The sequence below is a fragment of the Leguminivora glycinivorella genome, chromosome Z (genome assembly GCF_023078275.1).
Source record: "Leguminivora glycinivorella isolate SPB_JAAS2020 chromosome Z, LegGlyc_1.1, whole genome shotgun sequence".
Lineage (NCBI taxonomy): Eukaryota > Metazoa > Arthropoda > Insecta > Lepidoptera > Tortricidae > Leguminivora > Leguminivora glycinivorella.
The window spans coordinates 53,533,129-53,553,808 of record NC_062998.1 but is presented as its reverse complement, the minus strand read 5'-3'; the positions used below and the strand labels follow the sequence as shown (position 1 = coordinate 53,553,808).

General features: G+C 38.6%; 2 protein-coding genes across 5 annotated transcripts in view; both read right to left on the bottom strand.

The window, feature by feature from the left end:
• Positions 1 to 5,724: 5,724 nt before the first annotated feature.
• LOC125241395 (succinate dehydrogenase assembly factor 3, mitochondrial) lies at positions 5,725 to 7,340 on the bottom strand. Of its 2 annotated transcripts, none has more exons than XM_048149860.1 (3): positions 7,218 to 7,340; positions 6,659 to 6,852; positions 5,725 to 6,066 (listed from the first exon to the last, which is right to left on the bottom strand). In XM_048149860.1, the coding sequence occupies exons 2-3, from the start codon at positions 6,830 to 6,832 to the stop codon at positions 5,887 to 5,889; spliced, it is 354 nt and encodes a 117-aa protein (XP_048005817.1). In that variant the 5' UTR covers positions 6,833 to 6,852; positions 7,218 to 7,340; the 3' UTR covers positions 5,725 to 5,886. The 2 variants fall into 2 exon arrangements, with proteins under 2 accessions (XP_048005817.1, XP_048005816.1); XM_048149859.1 differs by lacking the exon at positions 7,218 to 7,340 and adding an exon at positions 7,021 to 7,126.
• Positions 7,341 to 12,793: 5,453 nt separating this feature from the next.
• The window catches only part of LOC125241488 (serine/threonine-protein kinase PRP4 homolog), a 28,918-nt gene continuing 21,031 nt past the window's right edge, over positions 12,794 to 20,680 (bottom strand). For all 3 annotated transcript variants that reach the window (XM_048150002.1, XM_048150004.1, XM_048150003.1), the window contains exons 11-14: positions 17,959 to 18,073; positions 17,159 to 17,341; positions 16,308 to 16,501; positions 12,794 to 13,172 (exon numbers count right to left, since the gene is read on the bottom strand). In XM_048150002.1, coding sequence (XP_048005959.1) covers positions 12,966 to 13,172; positions 16,308 to 16,501; positions 17,159 to 17,341; positions 17,959 to 18,073 — 699 coding nt within the window. In that variant the 3' untranslated portion in view covers positions 12,794 to 12,965. The remainder of the gene's footprint in view (positions 13,173 to 16,307; positions 16,502 to 17,158; positions 17,342 to 17,958; positions 18,074 to 20,680) is intronic.

The following is a 20,680-nucleotide window of genomic DNA, read 5'->3' as shown; positions in this document are numbered from 1 at the left end:
GTGTAAATAAAAGAAACGGCGATGTTTATAGTTACTCGAGCGGTGAGCTATCAATATCGCCGTGTCTCTTTTATTTACACGGGAGTGCTTATCTTTTGTTCGTTTTTATAGCCGATAGCTCATAGCTTACTAGCGGTGGGACCAGTGCCTAAGACAAGGATCTAGAGTGGCATATGATATGATTAAAATTGGTTGTCCATGCCTTATGTTTACAATTAAAGTGTGTTCATTGTAATTTGCAATAAATAAAGTACAAAATTAAGGACGTAGGTGGTCGTGTCTTTTTTTTAAATTATATTTGCAGTTTTTTTTAAATTATTTTCTTGTTTTTTATGAATTAAAGGCGGCCTACCAGTTAAAGTTTTATATGTATTTAAAACACCATAAGTAAAATACAACATTTATTCACCATAAACGCACAAAAAAATCTATATCATAAAACAATAAATAAGATAAATAAATTACGATTAAATAATTCATTACTATTACTAGTAACGCAACTATCGCACCACAGCTTTTTGAAGAAACCATTATCTATATAATGTTATTCAGTAGTTTAAAACAGAATATACACAAAATCATAATATACATTACAATTATCAAGTCAACACACATTTTTATAATTATTACTTAGTTCAGTACAAACACTTATTTAAGAACACCGTTTCACAAATATGGTCTTCGATATTTCTTCAAAGGTCGTATTATGTACATCTGGTATACCTTCTGCATGCATAATTTTTGATTGATCTTGATACGTCTATTATTATTTTTTATGCATTTTGTCTTTGGTGCTTGTTATGTTTATGCGTGCGTATTTTTGTGTAAATAAAACGCATATCCATCGACATAAATATGCAAATTAGTACTTCTTTTTCATATGTTAGACCAAAATACTATTAGTTATTATGTCAGGTAATTTTAACGATTTATCGATATTTTTTCATAAAAAATACAAGAGAAAATGTTGAAAGATTTTCTATTGTTTTCAACGAAGGAAACTTAATTATTAATTTAAAAACAATCAAAATATCGATTTCATGCCTTTCTGAAATTCTATTATTACTATTTTTACTGCTGTTGGCAAGCAGATACTAGAGTCAGGCCAAGATAAGTTAGCAACGAATTTGGGCAAAAAAAAAAGTAGGAGATACAGTCGAGTTCATAAATATGTGTACATTTCTTCACCTTAACACTATGTAATAAGGTGAACAAATGTACACATATTTATGAACACGACTGTATTTATACTTAAAAGGAGATATCTAATGCTAATATAGTTGCTTATAAGTTATAACTCGAAACTAGAGTCAATAGTGTCATTTAACTAAACTTCGCAGTGCACGATTTGTTATTTAGTATGTAAAAGTATTACTTACACTTTTCCTTAATATGTATGTAGTAGTAAATAAAATTTACTTATTTTAAAATGAATGCGAGGCGTAATTAAACCTTATGTCGATGGCACGAATGCAATAGAGGGAACTTGACTGTAGTTAAAATAAAATATTTTATAGCATGGCCGAAATAAAACATCAGATAATTATAAGAAAAACATGGACAGAAGTTATTTTTAAATACAATTTCTATTTAATAAGTCAGGTAGAAATACATAAAGTAATTGAGTTAACCGTGACGTTACTCAATTCGATTTCATATAAATTCCATATTAGCAAGTCGTTCAAATTCGTTTTGACAGTTCTTAAAATGAAGCTGATTTGACTAGGAGGCAAGTAGCCTATTGCTATCCGTGCAATATGCCTAGGAATAATACACATACAGTACAGTCACCAGCATAAATAAGTGATAATATTGATAGATTAAAGTATTTTATTTCAACAAATATAATGTAACAATTTCATGTGATCTTGAATAAAACTTTTCTATGTCTATGATTTCTGTACCTTGTCGCATTTAATCGTTTTACAATTTCGTATGACATTTCAACAAGACGTCAATATGACAAGGTATAGAAATGCCGGTAACTGTACACGGAGTGTAGCCACCACGAGCACTCATGCCTGATGACGGGTCTTCAAATGACATGATCAGAATCAGACCATCTACTGTGACTCTTTGACAATAAACTACTTGCCTCCTATTTAAATCAGCTTCTTTTAAGAGCTGTCAAAACGAATTTGAACGGCTTGCTGATTTATTTATTTATTTATTAAAAAACATAACAAAACAAAGAGAGAAAAAGACAAAAAGAGAGAACAATAAAAAGAAAATTAATCAATTCATTTGGGCGATGACGTCACAGCGTGGCTCCGTTGCGTCGGTTGCCCCGGTGTTGGTTGCTAAGTGTGTGTGTGGATTGAGTGAGCACCTTCCGAAAATAAAAAAAAATATGCTGATCATTTAGTAAAAGTTCTAAAACAATTGTAAAACGAATCTCTGAATTTGTAAAAAGATAAATCAAAAGATACAGCCATTAACATGTGCTCACTCAGTTCTCACAAACTACCAACGAAAACAGTGAATATATTCATTTAACATATAATATTTATATACTAACATTTAGTAAAAAATAGGCCAACCTACCTCTATAAATATTAGATCACCTAGTGACGTATTAAATTTTTTACAAATAGTTTCTTATGCTCACTCAATCCACACACTTTTGAAAAGCCGAATTTTGATGAAAAACATAAGATTTAGACCGCTATTATATGTGTATAGTTTAGTAAAAGTGAAATGGGAATTTGTAAAATACAAAACGAACCACTAACGTGTCAGGTTTTTTTATAATAAATTTTTGTAAGTGCTCACTCAGTCCACACGTTTTGAGAAAGTTAAAAATGTAAATATCTTACGATTTGTAGCACCTAAGACACTCGAAAGTACTTCAACATTTAGTAAAAATTTTTACTAAATATCCACCATCTAATATTTTATATTCGTTGTCTGGTTTTAAAGATATTCAGACATAACTTTTCTCATACAAATGTATCAAGTTGGGTGACCACACTATGTCGGCTCCTGATTTTCCCCACCTTCCCATTGTCATATTGAGATTGGGGAGTTTCGTTCGTTCAATTTTGATAATATTAAACTAATACCATATTAATTATCCATCTGCAAACTGTTTTTAGGTTATGTTCTTGGCCTAGTGATGATGTGTATTGTGTAATTTTTATCGACGTCAGGATAATAACCATATCGACATGCATGCATTAAAAAGGACATGAATGATAATTGGTAAGAAACAAAGAATATAATACTTCACTAGTAAGAAACCAGAACCTGGTAATTTAATCGCGCTAACAGATGAGCGTACCGGATTTGTAAGTGGGAGCGAGAAATAGTTATTCTTTTCTCGCTCCCACTTACAAATCCGGTAAACTATTATCAAAATTGAACGAAACTCCCCAATCTCAATATGACAATGGGAAGGTGGGGAAAATCAGGAGCCGACATAGTGTGGTCACCCTACTTGATACATTTGTATGAGAAAAGTTATGTCTGAATATCTTTAAAACCAGACAACGAATATAAAATATTAGATGGTGGATATTTAGTAAAAATTTTTACTAAATGTTGAAGTACTTTCGAGTGTCTTAGGTGCTACAAATCGTAAGATATTTACATTTTTAACTTTCTCAAAACGTGTGGACTGAGTGAGCACTTACAAAAATTTATTATAAAAAAACCTGACACGTTAGTGGTTCGTTTTGTATTTTACAAATTCCCATTTCACTTTTACTAAACTATACACATATAATAGCGGTCTAAATCTTATGTTTTTCATCAAAATTCGGCTTTTCAAAAGTGTGTGGATTGAGTGAGCATAAGAAACTATTTGTAAAAAATTTAATACGTCACTAGGTGATCTAATATTTATAGAGGTAGGTTGGCCTATTTTTTACTAAATGTTAGTATATAAATATTATATGTTAAATGAATATATTCACTGTTTTCGTTGGTAGTTTGTGAGAACTGAGTGAGCACATGTTAATGGCTGTATCTTTTGATTTATCTTTTTACAAATTCAGAGATTCGTTTTACAATTGTTTTAGAACTTTTACTAAATGATCAGCATATTTTTTTTTATTTTCGGAAGGTGCTCACTCAATCCACACACACACGGTTGCTAATATGGAATTAACATGAAATCGAATTAAGTGACGTCACGGTCAACTCAGTTACTTTATATATTTCTACCGGACTTATTAAATAGAAATTGGATTTAAAAATAACTCCTGTCCATGTTTTTCTAATAATTATCTGATGCTTTATTTCGTGCACGGTATAAAATATATTATTTTAAGAACAGTGAAGTTCCCTATTAAGAATACGCTAATTGATCGAGTAAACATCACGGTTCCTTATGAATAAAATATTGGACTAAGAGCCCAGAGCCGCCAGACCTTCCTCATTTTCTCAAGGATGAAACTTTGGGATACTGCAGAGTTCGTATCGACGTTTAATGTCTGCATATTACCTAGTTCGCTCGTCTACCATATTTTTGCAATAAGATTTTTTTTTAAACATTTTCCTTAAATTCTCAAGGCAGATTTTCATATATCTAATAGAAAAGACTGTAAAGATTTGATAATCATCAATTCCTGACAATTTCCACCGGCCGTAACATTTACCAGACGCTTGAAAGCCTCTCTAACTTACCCTAATTTCTCAAGTTCCAGCCGGCGCAAATAGTTAGGAAATGATGATTATCAATTCCTAACAGTATTTTCTAACACACATATAAAAATTTAGTTTTGAGAATTTAAGGAAAGTTACTGTTTTTAAAAAAACCTTATAGCAAAAAACGGGCTGACGAACTAGGTAATATACAGACATAAAACGTCGTTACGAACACTACAGATCCCAAACTTTTATCCTTGAGAAAATGAGGAAGGTCTGGCGGCTCTGGGCTCTTAGTCTAAGGGCCAGTTGCATCAACCATATTTGACAGACACATCATCGGCACGCAGCAGACGTCTATGGAACTTCCCATACAATAAAATTTAACGAACGTTTTAACGGTGACAGATGGTTTGATGCAACCGGTCCTAAATATTCATTGTATGTTACAAATGACACCATACCCAAATGTATACTTATTAGAACCAAAAATTACATACAATTTAGATGACAAGAGTTTTGAATGATTCACATGAAAATGACTTCATTATTAGACTTATATTGACCGGGATATAATATCGGAAGCTCGACAAAAATCAAAAAGGTGATCACGGTCTATATCCCGGTCAATATAAGTTTAATTTAGATGACATTTACACTATCAAAAGGAACATATCGTCACTACTTTTAAAAAATCTCGTATCTCACGCTGTTCCTCAAAGTTAAAACGCAGTAAGTCTATATGCATTTCATACATACTTACTACAATTTTCTTTTCATTGACAGACGAAGATACAAGTTTTTTTTAAAGTAGTGACGATATACTAAAACATCAAAAATCATAGGAGCTATCTCAAAAGTTCAACTGGCGCATTCCACAAAAATGTCCTTCACGAAATGCTTTTGCCTTGTATGGCAGCTGCTTCAATCAATTCCTTAAAACTTGAGAAAATATTGCCAACTTGTTAGCCAAGTCATGACTCATGAAATACTGTCAGACACAAAATCGCTTATGTAGCGCCACACCTCTGACACTGGCGATCAAATATATGAAAGAGGCGCGTTCCTAGCACACAGTCTAAGCTCGTGTAGGTGAACGCGAACTATGCTTGTATCAGTGAAATATGACAGGTCGACTGTTCGCATTTTTGACAGGCGGTAACTGTGTAACCGAGAGGGGGTGGGCGGCACTTTCAGCGGAGAGCGGGAGTGGCCATACTGTACGATAGTACTCTTTATTATACTGTGTCAGTAAAATTAGATGAATTTCTTAAGGGTCATTCTTGTGGTATTCCCCAACTACTTTTCCTTACTTCCACTATCCTCCGCTGTCGAAGCCGCTTTGTGCAGTTCGTACAGTTGGCACAGCTGCTCGTCACTCATGTGGTCGAGGAGTTTCGGATCTAAGTATCTGCCTACTTCTTTCCGCTTCGCTTGCTGCAGTGGCTTCATCTGCTTCGCTAGGTTTATCGCATAGTCCTAAAAAAATAATTTCAAAAAATGAAAAGCCACTCAAATTAACATGAATACAGATTTGTAAAAACTGAAATAGACACATACACCAAAGAAAAAACGCCCAAACAGAACACAGCCCCGGTGGATGGTGTGGTCACACCTCGGACACTGGCGATCAAATATATGAAAGGGCGCGTTCCTAGCACACATTCTAAGCTAGTGTAGGTGAACGCGTAACATACTTATATGAGTGAGATATGACAGGTCAACTGTTCGCGTTCTTGACAGGCGGTAAATGTGAAGTAACCGAGGGGGGGTGGGCGGCACTTTCAGCGGGGAGCGGGAGTGGCCATACTATACGATAGTACTCTTTATTATACTGTGGTGTGGTGTAGCAGGGTGCACATTAGCCGGGTAAGCTGAAGACCAGGATTCGATTCCCAGCTCTGCTACCAGTGAACTTGGTCCCTTTTTCTTTGGTGTATGGTATCTATTTCAGTTTTTAATAAGACTCAAAAATTATAACAAATCAAGGGGCTCAGTTATATCCTGAGTTAATTGGCAAATGCTTAGTAAATTCTCGCTTGTCAACATGCAATGGAGAGTAGCATTTTACCGTCCACTCATTAAGAAATATCCTCGCCTCCTCCGGACCACATTCCTTGTGTCTCTTGAACTCGTCCCTAGCATAGTTGTCCCCCAACACACGGAGTTCGGCGGGCAACGCACGGTGCACGCGGAAGATCAGCTTGTAAAGCTGACGCACACGGGAGACGTGCTCTGACGACATGTTGAAAACCCAAGGACCAACTGATTTAGAAAAAAAAACTTCGTGATTGGTGGTAGGCTGGTAGATGTTGAGTGGATTTTTTTTTTTCACATAGTAGCGATTAGTGTATATCTGTGGTATGTGATGCCGTAAGATTAAAATAAAGTAATCATTTTCGAAGATCCAAGCGGTTTAAAGACTATACTTACCCACATATTAATAGAATAGTTTATATAAAATCGTGTTTATAAGATCTTTTAACGTACTAGTACATACTAAGTGTAACTAGAAAACAGAATAAAACCATTTATTTAATTTTTAAACCCTGTTTTTTGATCGCAAATGTTATGAAACACAGTACGATTTTGTAAACATAACCTAAAAATACATCTGTTTAGTTACTTACGTTTCTGATGAAGAAATCGCAAATAATATCAAAGCATTATTTATTGTTGTTGTCCATCATTTCATTTAGTACATTATTTCGATTAGAAAGTATAATTTTACGAAAAAATTGTCTTGCAGTAACTGTCAGTTCAATGAACTTCGATGTCAAAATCAAGTGACATATGTCAAAGTTTTTTTTTTTCACTATTCCGGGTGTGGCGCGGGCTAATGCCATACTGCCTTTTAAAACATCATCTGTATACTCTGGCACGAATTTGGCGTTAGAAATGGCGGCACATACAAAAATATTTCTCAAATTGGCAGCGATTTATTATTTTAACCGTAAAAAATCACCATCTTCATTATGAAGCTTACTTGCCTCACCTGTCCGTGGAGCTACCAAAATCGTTGCCAATTTAGCGTGGTCTCAATCAAGTCAGTTGCGAAAACGCTAACGCACTCGCCGCAATACTAACAGGCAACTGAAGTAATATTGCTATCTCTTTCATGCTAATGGCGACCCAGTAAGATAGAGAAGGATAGTACCATAACATCAGTCGCCACTTGGTATAGCGACGCTAGTGTGGGAATGGGATACTAATTGAAAATAAAAGCTCACACAATTGGCTTAATAATTTAATTATTTCCAACTAACACATCTTAACTTAAGTAACTTCATTCTCACGTCATTACATGTGAAATTAACGCCTAGCTATAATTAGAACTTAACTTTAGGACCACCGCTGACCTGACCTGAGACGGTTGGTGGAAGGCTTACAGATTTGGCAAAAAAGAATAAAAATTAAGAACAGAAGAAATCAGATGAAATATCTATTTATGACGGTTCAGTATTATTCCATTTGAACATGATTATATATTTAACATAATTCAAACAGGAAAGCATAATAATTATCGTTACAAGTAGAATGACTGGCGGAGATTTTCGAGTTAAGGTGGTTTTCCACCGGCAGGGCGTGAATGGGCAGAGCGGGGAGGGAATTGAAATCTCCCGGACCCTTTTCCACTAAAAATTGCCATTAATAGCCATCGCGAGCCTGCGCGTGCCTGCCGTAGATTGTAGGTTTCATAAGATACTTTATGTCCAAAGCAATACGGTAAATTTTTACACTAACAATATTATTCAAGTCTCGCACATCCTCTTCAATCCGCGCCTCGCCATGTCTCGTCGCGCTCTGCCGGTAGAATACCACCTTCGTGTTAATGTATACTCTAAATAGGAAGCAATACGGTAAATTTTTACACTAACTAATATTTCAATTCACGTCCCGCACATCCACATCAATCCACCCCTCTCCACGCTAAGCCACTTTTCGTCTCGCCCTGCCGGTGGAAAACTACCATCAGAGTTAATTTATACTTTAAGTCGGAAGCAATACAGTTCATTTTACACTAACAAATATCTCAATAGTCTGTGTGGTGACGGGTTAAGAATTTCACCACCCCCTTTCTTCCCGTGGGTGTCGTAGAAGGCGACTGTGGGATATGGGTTAAATTGTGGCTAGGTTAGTGAGGCTGGCAACCTGTCACTGCAATGTCACAGTTTCGTTTTCTTTCAACCCCTTATTTGCCAAGAGTGGCACTGAAGCTTTAGTAGTTTCATGTACTCTGCTTACCCCTTTATGGGATACAGGCGTGATTGTATGTATGTATGTAAATATCTCAATTAAAGTCCCGCACATCCAAGTCAATCCTTACTATTTCCACCAAAGATGCGCTGGGCGAGAATTGAAAATTCGCCATACAAATTTAAATTCCCTCTCCGCTCTGCCCATTCACGCCCTGCCGGTGGAAAACCACCTTTAGTCACAGCAAAGACATATAACTCCGTATAGACAGATAAAATCTAAGAAAAAAACGTACCTCGGTACCATACAGAAAAAGGTACGGTGGCCTAGATGGTATTACACCTTTGGGGTACGCTCAGCTAGATGGCGCTAATATTAATATTTGACATTTTAAAACATATCGAGCTAAGAATATGGGCCAAATTGCCAAAACTGAGGTTCAAAAGTTTTCAGCCTGTGTCAAGAGATGGCAGTCTATTCACTGTGATTACACATTTTACTTCGACAGTAACTCTCTATAATACTGAATCCTCTTTGACTTCAAGTGAATAAATGTTACGTTCCTTGCGACAAGAAAAGGACCTTATTGCGGTTTTGCTTGGACCCTTGGTGCAAATAGGTAATCATGTATGCAGAGTCACTGACCGTTTAAAACGTCAAGCGTCAAGCGCGACTTCAAGTAAGGTCTATACATCAAGCGCGACTTCAAGTAAGGACTCGCGCGCGACAAGGCAAGTTGTGCTAGAGGGGATGTATTCACCTATGTCATTGACGTCACAAAACACCTTTCATAATTACGGAGACAATCTACTCCAAAGATTCTATCAGCTTATAAAATATACATTTTTATTTCATAACAAAAAAAGGTTATACACAAGCAGAGTTAGCAAACGTTGTACGGTTTTATAGGTGGTGCCAGTATAGGTCTAACCTATACATAGTGTAACAAAAAAAAAACAGTTATTAGATAACTATTTGTTGTATTGTTAGGTAAAATCTGTGCTGGCGCCATCTATGAAATACTTCTACCAGCCGATATACTCCTGTGTCGTTTCGTTAGTTTTTTGTCACGTTCCTAAATTTTTAACCCCCGACGCAAAAACGACGGGGTGTTATAAGTTTGACGTGTCTGTCTGTCTGTCCGTCTGTCTGTCTGTCTGTCTGTCTGTGTGTGTGTGTGTCTGTCTGTGGCATCGTAGCTCCCGAACGGATGAACCGATTTAGATTTAGTTTTTTTTGTCTGAAAGTTGAGTTAGTCGGGAGTGTTCTTAGCAATGTTTCATGAAAATCGATCCACTATGTCGGGGTCGGGGGTTTTTTTCAAAATTTTAATTTTGTGGTTGTTATTCCGATTCTGCTTTCGTCAGCCATTCTTTATTCGCGACTCGAAAATGGAGGTGGATTGGACACACTCTTCGGAGAGGGAAAGAAATAACGCGAGCATTGCTCTCGACTGGAAACCGCAGAATGCAAGCCGTGGTCCCGGGCGCCCTGTGCACTCATGGAAGCGATCCGTCGAAAATGAGCTACGAGCGGCTGGTTTGAGCTGGAGCGAGGCCACGAGGGTCGCTGAAGATAGGAAGGCGTGGCGCGAGCTTGTGAAGGCCCTTTGCACCTGTGGGGTGACTTGGGACTACAACAACATCACAACATTCTTTATTCGTCACGATCGTCGATGGTCTATCTCATCTACGGTCAAATTTGTTGTTCATCTTTATCTTAATCCGTCTCGTTCTTTACTCGTCATATTCTTATTTCGGCATGTTCGCTGTTAAATCTATGTTTTTCGTGTTACATAGTCTTAGGTCCGTACCAACTCAGAATATGACCAAATACGAAATGACGAAAAACGATTGAGTCGATATAAGAAAAAGGCCAACAGCGCATTATGGTCAAAGACGATAATGAGTAATGACTGTAGTCTAAGTTGACGAATGTCTCAGACGAGGGATACTGAGTTCATAGACTTGACGATCTATGGTATATATGAAGGGTACACCCAAGGGTACAGGGACAGATATAGAATAATGGAGCGAATTTAAGAATCACTTTAAAAATGGCTGACAGTTTACCATACAAAACCTACGTAATTTGGGCGGATAATAAGCTTGACAAGTCACGTCCTTATTGTTTGCCACAAACTCGTTTGTGGCAGCGGCGGAAAAGTACTATGACAAAGACAAAAAATAGCATTTTGCTCTCTGTCACTCTTATTATAATTTGTATGTGACCATCTCGTTCGGTAGTGGTATTATTATTTGGCTGTCTAGTCTATAGTATCCTTTGTTTAAGACGAATGTAGAATGGCTGACGAATGCAGAATCGGACTTTAGGAACGTGACGAAAAACGAACGAGACAACCCAAGAGTATACTGACCAGCCGACAGAGACTCTACAGTGCGTAAACGTAATAAGGGCGATAAATGAAACCAGGCATGTAATTCAATATTGTTATCATTAATTAAGAGGTGTTTTTGAGTTACTCTTCAGTTTCAGCCCATAATTAATTTTTGAAAAATTTCCCAGCAGCAATGTACTGTAAATGACAATCAATGACAACTGTCAACGAGCGTTTAACGCGAGTGTGTTTGCATTACGTTGCGGGCCGAATTAATTTGTATGGATAAAAAAAATATTTCAATTTTAAGTAAAAGTTATCTAATTCCATTTTTTATGTCCTATACTCACCACTGTTAAGAGGTTCGCCCGTATTAGGTTTACACCCTGTATAAGAGTCGGACTAAGGTAATTCTGCACGACATTCGCAAAGACAAATGTGGCATTGTCACATCAATGTGAAATGTCTATGAAAGTACGACACTCTTTCACACTGTCGGTTCAAGTCAGTGCACAGTTAGCTTAGACGAACTCAACACTCAGTGCCAAGCTTCAAAATTCCTATACAAAATTAACCCGTCTAGCGGGTTTATTGCATTTTTTACAAATTTATTTTGTCCTTTCACTGCCGAGATTATACAGAGGGCAGCACAAGATCTCGCTCCCGTGTAAATAAAAGAGGCGATGATAGAGCGAGCGAGTTAGTGCGTTTTTAACCCCCGACGCAAAAACGACGGGAGTTAAAAACGCACGTCTGTCTGTCTGTGGGTGTGTCTGTCTGTGGCATCGTAGCTCCCGAACGGATGAACCGATTTGGATTTAGTTTTTTTTTTGTTTGAAAGCTGAGTAAGTCCGGAGTGTTCTTAGCGATGTTTCATGAAAATCGGTCCACTATGTCGCCGTCGGGGTCTTTTTCAAAATTTTTTTTGTCACATTATCCGATCCGACCGATCTGGCCTAGCGCGTAGTGACCCTGCCTGCTAACGGTCCCGGGTTCGAATCCCGGTAAGTGCATTTATTTGTGTGATGAGCACAGATATTTGTTCCTGAGTCATGGATGTTTTCTATGTACAGTCAGCAGCAGCCAACACGCTCGCATGATCCTAACACGCTCTTATTGTCTTAAAAATAAGATCGTGTCAAGTTCATTTTGAACACCTTGCCCGTTACGCAACTTCTGCTGCTGACTGTATATATTATAAGTATTTACTCGTATATTATTTATATGGTTGTCTGAGTAGAGAGTAACACAAGCCTTCTTGAGCTTACTGTGGGACTCAGTCAATATGGTGGTAGGTGGGTAGATTTGAAATCCTTCCGACAACGACATCGGACAATGTGAAAACTTATAGTTCGTCGCCGAGCGATGAACTTATAAATCTCTCGCTCTCTGTTCTATTTACACAGGAGTTACTTTCTTATTGATTACTCGCTTCTGAAGGGACCATAGCTTAGTTATACCTTAAATTAAATATAACAAGATCATACCATCCCATACATTAAAATGCGACCGCCTACGAACGCGCTTACACTCTACCACACATAGATGGCGCCACAAAAAAAATGCCTTGTTGCCACCGATTATTTGTAGATTGGCATTAAGTGTCAATTCCGAGCCGTAAATCTATGTCAAAAGTGACACTTAACGCCATCTACAAGTATAATCGAAAGCTACAAAACATTTTTTTTGTGATCTATGTGTGGTGGAGTGTAAGCGCGGTCTTAGGCGGTCGCATTTTAATGTATGGGATGGTATGATCTTGTTTTATTTAATCTAGGGTTATAAGACATCAAAATTTGTCAATTTAGTGATTTTTCAATAATGACAACTAGTTTTGTCCATGCTATATCTTGTCCTGTATGAAGGGGTGCGCCAGACAGTGGTTGACGGAGGCGCGCTTGGCCGGGTCCAGCATGAGCATCCGCTCGAGTAGATCCTTGAGCTGCGTCATCTTCTTAGCTTCGTTGGCGGGGAGCCGGTGGTGGGGGGGCGCGAGCTCGGATTGCAGGTCGCGCGTTGGCTTTATACTGGTCATTACCACTACTTTTTCCTGGAATTCAAGGAAATAAGATAATGAAATTAAAGAGTTATTTTCCGCTTGGAAAAGATCCATATTTATACAGGGTGCCAGGTAATTAATGGACAACCTTTTAACCACTAAGAGGGCACCTTATACTGGTCCAGAAAATCAACTTTAAGGTTTAGTAAAAGACAGGTTTTCGAGATTTTCACAATTAATGGACAACCTTTTAACCACTAAGAGGGCACCTTATACTGGTAATTTTAAAAAGTGTGAAAATCTCGAAAACCAGGCGACTTTTACTGAACCTTAATGTCGATTTTCTGGACCAGTATAAGGTGCCCTCTTGGTGGTTGAAAGGTTGTCCATTAATTACCGCGCACCCGGTATATATAATATTATAAACGGGAAAATGTGTGTGTCTGTTTGTTTGTCCGTCTTTCATGGCAAAACGGAGCGACGAATTGACGTGATTTTTTATTATTTATTATTTATTTATTGGAAAACCAACAGCACATGAAACATGTTAACAGAAACAATAGAAACAAGAGGCCAATTACAGGTTCTCACCGATAGAAATCTTATAGAAATTAACTTCACTAGGTATTAGGTATTACAAGTAGGTATACAAATATGCTTAGACTGGACAAGTACATAAATCTAATGTTAATACAGATGCGAAACAAAAGAAAAAACCGGGAAGATTAAAAAGAAGAAAAATCATCAAGCATACGAAATAGAAAAGAAAACAAAAAATAAAAATTAAAAGGCAAGCTCACATAAAGAATTTAAGAGTTAAATTACGCCGTATAGCCTGGGTATTTGCATTAAATACGTCAATATCGTGCTCTCTAGATAGCCTGTTAAGTGTTCTAGCTGCGCGAACGAGGAAACTGTTACGTCTGTAGTTCGAGGACGCAAAGGGAATCGAAATAGGTGGATTGTACCTTTTAACCCTATTGGGAGTGTTGAACATAATACTACCAAGCAGATCAGGGCAATCAACGCTGCCGCTAGTGATTTTTAGGAAATAAGTAGTGTCAGCGATTTCCCGACGGTGATACAAAGGCAACATATGGTGTTTTTTGCATACACTAACATACTGAGATGAGTTATAAGGAGTACTTAATTTAAAACATAAAAACTTAATAAATTTTCTCTGTATCCGCTCGATCCTGTCTATATAAATATTGTAACAGGGGTTCCAGACCTGGGATGCGTACTCAAGTTTGCTTCGTACGAATGAACAATACAGGATTTTCAACGTCTTAGCTTGTTTAAATTCAGAAGAGCTGCGCATTATGAACCCAAGGGACTTGGTAGCGCTCTTCACGATGCTGTCCACGTGAGAAGGTGGAGATAGTTGAAGGGATGGAGATTGACATAGGGTACTTTTTGTCTCTTTCTAACGTGAGCGAAGCCGCGGGCAAAAGCTAGTATTATATAAAGTCAACCGATTAGCGTCTGGTGTGTTAAATTCGACTTTTGAAGATATACCCAGACTGACCGAATATTTGTCTTGGATGATCCTAGATCTCATCTACGTTTTTCAACTGATTCTAGAGTTACAAGTAGGATAATAATTTAATAATAATAAATGACATACATTTTTTTCAATGCCTTTTATAATGAAAGTTATTAAGAAGAGAGCCATTATGTCATCCAGGAGCAATTTTACACATCATCATAGGTTAAATATAACAAGATCATACCATCCCATACATTAAAATGCGACCGCCTAAGACCGCGCTTACACTCCACCACACATAGATGGCGCCACAATAAAAATGTCTTGTAGCTTTCGATTATACTTGTAGATGGCGTTAAGTATCACTTTTGACATAGATTTACGGCTCGGAATTGAAACTTAATGCCAATCTACCAATAATCGGTGGCAACAAGGCATTTTTTTTGTGGCGCCATCTATGTGTGGTGGAGTGTAAGCGCGTTCGTAGGCGGTCGCATTTTAATGTATGGGATGGTATGATCTTGTTATATTTAATTTATGACATCATCTAAATCAGTTTTGCTGCCAAAATTTTGCAGTTTAAGATAACAGACAGAGTTATTTTCGAAACAACTGAAATAAATCGTCACTACTTTTAAAAAAACTTGTATCTTCGTCTGTCAATGAAAAGAAAATTGTAGTAAGTATGTATGGAATGCATATAGACTTACTGCGTTTTAACTTTGAGGAGCAGCGTGAGATACGAGATTTTTTCAAAGTAGTGACGAAATACAATATACTAACTGCTATCGCGGCAGGTTCCTGACCCTTTCGACCTCTTGGATCTCGGCGACTCGGGCGGGTTTCCCGATGTTGTGCATTTTTGATACTAACGGCTTGTGGTGCGCCGCGCATCCCTAAGGTTTTCTTTCTTAGTACATATTTATAATTTTTTCTTAGTACATATTTTCATACCAGCGCCAGTATCTCGTTTGAGTGGCTGCCTCAAGGAGGAAAGAGAGTCCTAAAACGCCCCGTACACGGAGGACGGAGGTAGGGCATAGCGAATGATATTCCGCTTTGTGTGGTAGGGCACAGCACAGCGGATATCATCTCGCTCGAATCTAGAGCAGATCCCAAGTGGGGAAGTAGAAGTACCTCCGCCTTACAGAAGACCGCAGCCAAATAGCACTAGACCCTACTCATAGTGTTGTGTTCCTGCCGGTGAGTAAGGCTGCCAGAGCTCAACGAGGGTGCGGTGTGCTGATGACAGGAGGACTTACGGAACTAACTTGTTCCGTCTATTGTCCTTTGAGTCGTCGGCAACCCGAACCCTCCTTAGAACTTGTACATTCCTTTTTGCTGTGTACTTAACACAGCAAAAGGGAGTGTACAAGTTTCTAATAGGGTGGCAACGCGCTTGTGACACTGTTTGAGTTGCAGGCGTCCATAGGTTACGGTGACCGCTTTACATCAGGCGGGCCGTATGCTTGTTTGCCACCGACGTAGTATTAAAAAAAAAAACACCTGGAGGCGGAGCGTAGAGAACGAGCTGAGGGAGTTCGGACTGAGTTGGAACGAGGCCAAGGCGGTGGCTCAAGATAGAAAGGCGTGGAAGGATCTTGTGGAGGCCCTATGCACCTGTGGGATGCCCTAGGACAATCAACAACAACAACATATTTTTAGCTTTTCTGTAAAAATAAATTCTATAAGCTCACCCTCTCAGTGATCCTGTCCAGCTCGTGGTACAGAAAGTTGCACTGGCCGTCAAAGTGCTGGTCCTTGAAGATGCCCTTCTTGATGATCTTGTTGGGGATCTTGCCCTTGAGGTCCATGAAGTACTTGAGCATCTCGTTGTTGGACTTGCCGCTGAACATTATCCGGCCCGTGGACAGTTCGTATATGGTGCACGCTGGAAATTGTTTATTTGTGAATATAGGCTTTCATAGATAAAGTCGTGAATTGGGGGCATTTTTAGAAAAAAAATGATGTAGTACATCATTACTACTAGACTAATAATCGTAAGGAACAGACCTAGTAGTCATAAAGGACAAACCTAGTAGAAATAAGGGACAAAACTAGTAGTCATAATGGACAAACCTTAGTAGTCACAAGGAACAAACTTAGTAGAAATAAGGGACGAAACTAGTAGTCATAATGGACAAACCTAGTAGTTATAAGGGACAAACCTAGTAGAAATAATGGACGAAACTAGTAGTTATAATAGACACACCTAGTAGTTATAATAAACAAACCTAGTAGTCATAATAAACAAACCTAGTAGTTATAATGGACGAACGTAGTAGTCATAAGGGACGAACGTAGTAGTCATAAGGGACTAACCTAATAGTCATACGGGACTAACCTAGTATAAATAAGGGACGAACCTAGTAGTTATAAGGGACAAACCTAGTAGTCATAAGGGGCGAAACTAGTAGTCATAACATAAGGGACAAACCTGTACGGTACCCGGACCGGTACGGAGTGAAGTCGTTTTCCGTAACCATGGCAACCGAATCGAAGTCACACTAGTAGTATACTGTGCTAGTAGTAGAAGTAAGGGAATTACCTGTGGACCACATGTCGATGCCAAAGTCGTAAGGGACCCCCAGGATAATTTCTGGAGCCCGGTAGAACCGGGACACGAGGTACGGAGTGAAGTCGTTTTCCGTAACCATGGCGGCTGAACCGAAGTCGCACAGTTTGAGCAGCAGTTTGCTCTCGTTTACTAGGATGTTGTCGGGCTTGATGTCTGAAAGGAAAATAATAGGTTGTGTTACAAAGGAGCAAAAGTACTAATAGGCAAGACGACTAAAAATAAATTTTTAGTCAGTCAGTTACATCAAAAAAAATTTTTAACACATTTTTTTTTCTTTTTTCTCGTAAACGAAAAATGACGACGGTACAGTGCGTTGAAGTTCTGCGTGACGTCACGCCTAGGTACAATTTTTACCTAACAGTGACGTCACAAGCCCCCACTCCGAAACTTTGATGCCCTGTAACTTTGTATTTTTTCATTCATAAGATAAAGCGAAAAATATGTATTCAGTATTTTTAGACGATCTAACTGACGGACTAAACAAATTGCCATTTTATTAATGTAGTCGCCATCTTTATAGATTATATTTTGTGCACACTATTTTAGTTAAATATCACAATTACGAAAGTGCAATTTTTCTCCCTCCTAACAGTGAATAAAAGTGCCTTTTCCGAATGAGTGATGTGAAAAAATGTAAAATATACTGTTGCGTAAACTTGATCAACGCAGCAGATAATTCAAAGACCATACATTTGTTTTATGATAACAAACAAACAGACACACACACTTATAATATTAGTATGGAAAAAGGTCTGTTAGGATAGGCATACCAGCGTGCAGTATTCCAGTCTTCTTGAGCAGCTTGAGGGCCAAAAGGATCTGCTGGGTGTAACTCCTCACTGCCTTTATGTGGATCCCGCTGTTTTTGCCGTATTTCTTTAACACCTGCAACAAAATACTCATTTAATTCTGGTTTAGAAAGTGAAACCAATCCTCATGATTAGTAAATCGAGTTTTTGATGATTAGGCTACTTGCCTCCTAGTCAAATCAGCTTCTTTTTAAGAACTGTCAGAACGAATTTGAACGACTTGCTAATATGGAATTACATAATATGAAATCGAATTGAGTGACGTCACGGTCAATTCAGTTACTTTATATATTTCTATCGGACTTATTAAATAAAAATTTGATTTAAAAATAACTTCTGTCCATGTTTTTCTAATAATTAACTAATGCTATTTCGTGCACGGTATAAAGTATTTTATTTTAAGAACAGTCAAGTTCCCTATTGTATTGTATTTATAGTCGAAAGTGCAGTATTTCAAGCTTTATTTTATTTTTGAAATAAAACTATGGAAACGGATTAAATCGCGTACAATTTGACCACGAACATTGTAAAGTGTTCGAAACGTCGGGATGAATTTTTAAATTCATTATAAGCGATTTAATCCGTTTTCATAGTTTTATTTCATGAATACCTATCGCGGTAACCGAAGACAACTTTATTTTATTTATAATTTTAGTTCATAAAAGCTATACAGACAACGGAACATAGAACATTTTATGAGACAGCCTAGAGACTTCAGGTCAGTGTGTAAAAGTCGAAGGCTGAGCTCTGCGTCAGGCTAAAAACCCGAAGAATCCAGGAGGTCAGCGCTAAAACACAGCACAATCAGTAGGAGGCCTAAGACCGTTTTCACATTATCCGATCCGATATCGGATGTCGGAAGGATTTCAATGGAAAAAATCCAAGATGGCGCCTGTAATGTATGGGATACTAGCTTTTACCCGCGGCTTCGCCCGCGTAATAAAAGTATTCTTATTGAAACGTTTACAAAAAATAAGATTTTCATTTGGATCCGTAGGTTTCTTTGTAAATACATCATCACCATTCCCTTGCCCTTTTCCCATTATTTGGGGTCGGCGCAGCAGATCATCTTCCTCCATTTCTCTCTATCAACCGTCATTTCCATACTAATAATACCTTTCACTCTCATATCGTTGTTCACACATTCCATCCATCTTTTTTTAGGCCTTCCACTACCATTGTATCCATCCACTTTCATATTTACCACTCGTTTTATAACATTGCTTTCATCCCTCCGCATTACATGCCCATACCATGCTAATCTACTTCCTCTCAATTTCTCTGTCACTGGTGCTACTTTCAGGCTTCCTCTTATATACTCATTCCGAATCCTATCCAGTCTTGTCACACCACACATCCAAATACATCTGTCCGCGATTATTTCGATTAAGGTAAAGCGGGGCAATTCTCGACTGGGGGGCCATTGTAACTGATCTATTTGCTGTACGGTCCGGTTTTGGCTGACTGTACCTTACACATATTACTATTGTTTTTAAATAAATTCTTGCAATGATTGTAGAATTTTTACACAGCGACCACAGCGTAGGTAGTAGGTACGAATATGTATGTCAGTTTAATATGTAGTTATACGCGATTAAGTCCCGCTTTTTTAAAATAAAAATAATTAGGTACGAATATGTATGTATTTTAAATATATAAATATTTATACTGGGGAAACTTCATACAACCCACATAGCCAGTATCTCGACGCTATGGTCGGTAGGGTAAAAAGTACTTCCTTGCATTATCGCTTAATTTTTTTTCCATTTTGCTTATATTATTGCAAACGTAAACATATAAAAGGCAAGCAAAACAACGATCTTCTCACAGCACATTGAATGTAATAGTTATTAGGGATGCAGGATACTCGCCGATGCCTACTTACTAATCCCTTCCCACTGAGCCACCTACATTTTACACTGCCTAGATATCGATTGCAGACCGATTATTCCGACCCCAATCCCTATTCTTATCCCCGTTCCTATCTCTATCTTTGTCCCCGTCCCCGTCCCGTCCCTGTCGCCGTCCCTCCCCTATCCCTATCCCCGTCGCCGTCCCTCCCCTTTGTATCCCTATCCCTATCCCGATCCCGATCCCTATCCCGATCCCGATCCCGATCCCGATCCCTATCCCTATCCCGATCCCGATCCCTATCCCGATCCCGATCCCGATCCCGATCCCTATCCCGATCCCGATCCCGATCCCTATCCCGATCCCGATCCCGATCCCGATCCCGATCCCGATCCCGATCCCTATCCCGATCCCGATCCCGATCCCTATCCCGATCCCGATCCCTATCCCGATCCCGATCCCGATCCCTATCCCGATCCCGATCCCGATCCCTATCCCTATCCCTATCCCGATCCCGATCCCTATCCCTATCCCTATCCCGATCCCCATCCCGATCCCTATCCCTATCCCGATCCCGATCCCTATCCCGATCCCGATCCCGATCCCTATCCCTATCCCTATCCCGATCCCTATCCCTATCCCTATCCCTATCCCTATCCCGATCCCGATCCCTATCCCGATCCCTATCCCTATCCCTATCCCTATCCCTATCCCTATCCTTATCCCGATCCCGATCCCTATCCCGATCCCTATCCCGATCCCGATCCCTATCCCGATCCCTATCCCTATCCCTAACCCTATCCCGTTCCTGTGCCCGTCCCTGTCCCTGTCC

Coding starts and splice junctions, on each gene's coding strand:
- LOC125241395 (XM_048149860.1), bottom strand. CDS start 6,832: ATGTCGTCAGAGCACGTCTCCCGTGTGCGTCAGCTTTACAAGCTGATC. Junction 6,067..6,658: donor TATTTCTTAATGAGTGGACG/GTAAAATGCTAC, acceptor TTATTTTTTTAG/GACTATGCGATAAACCTAGC.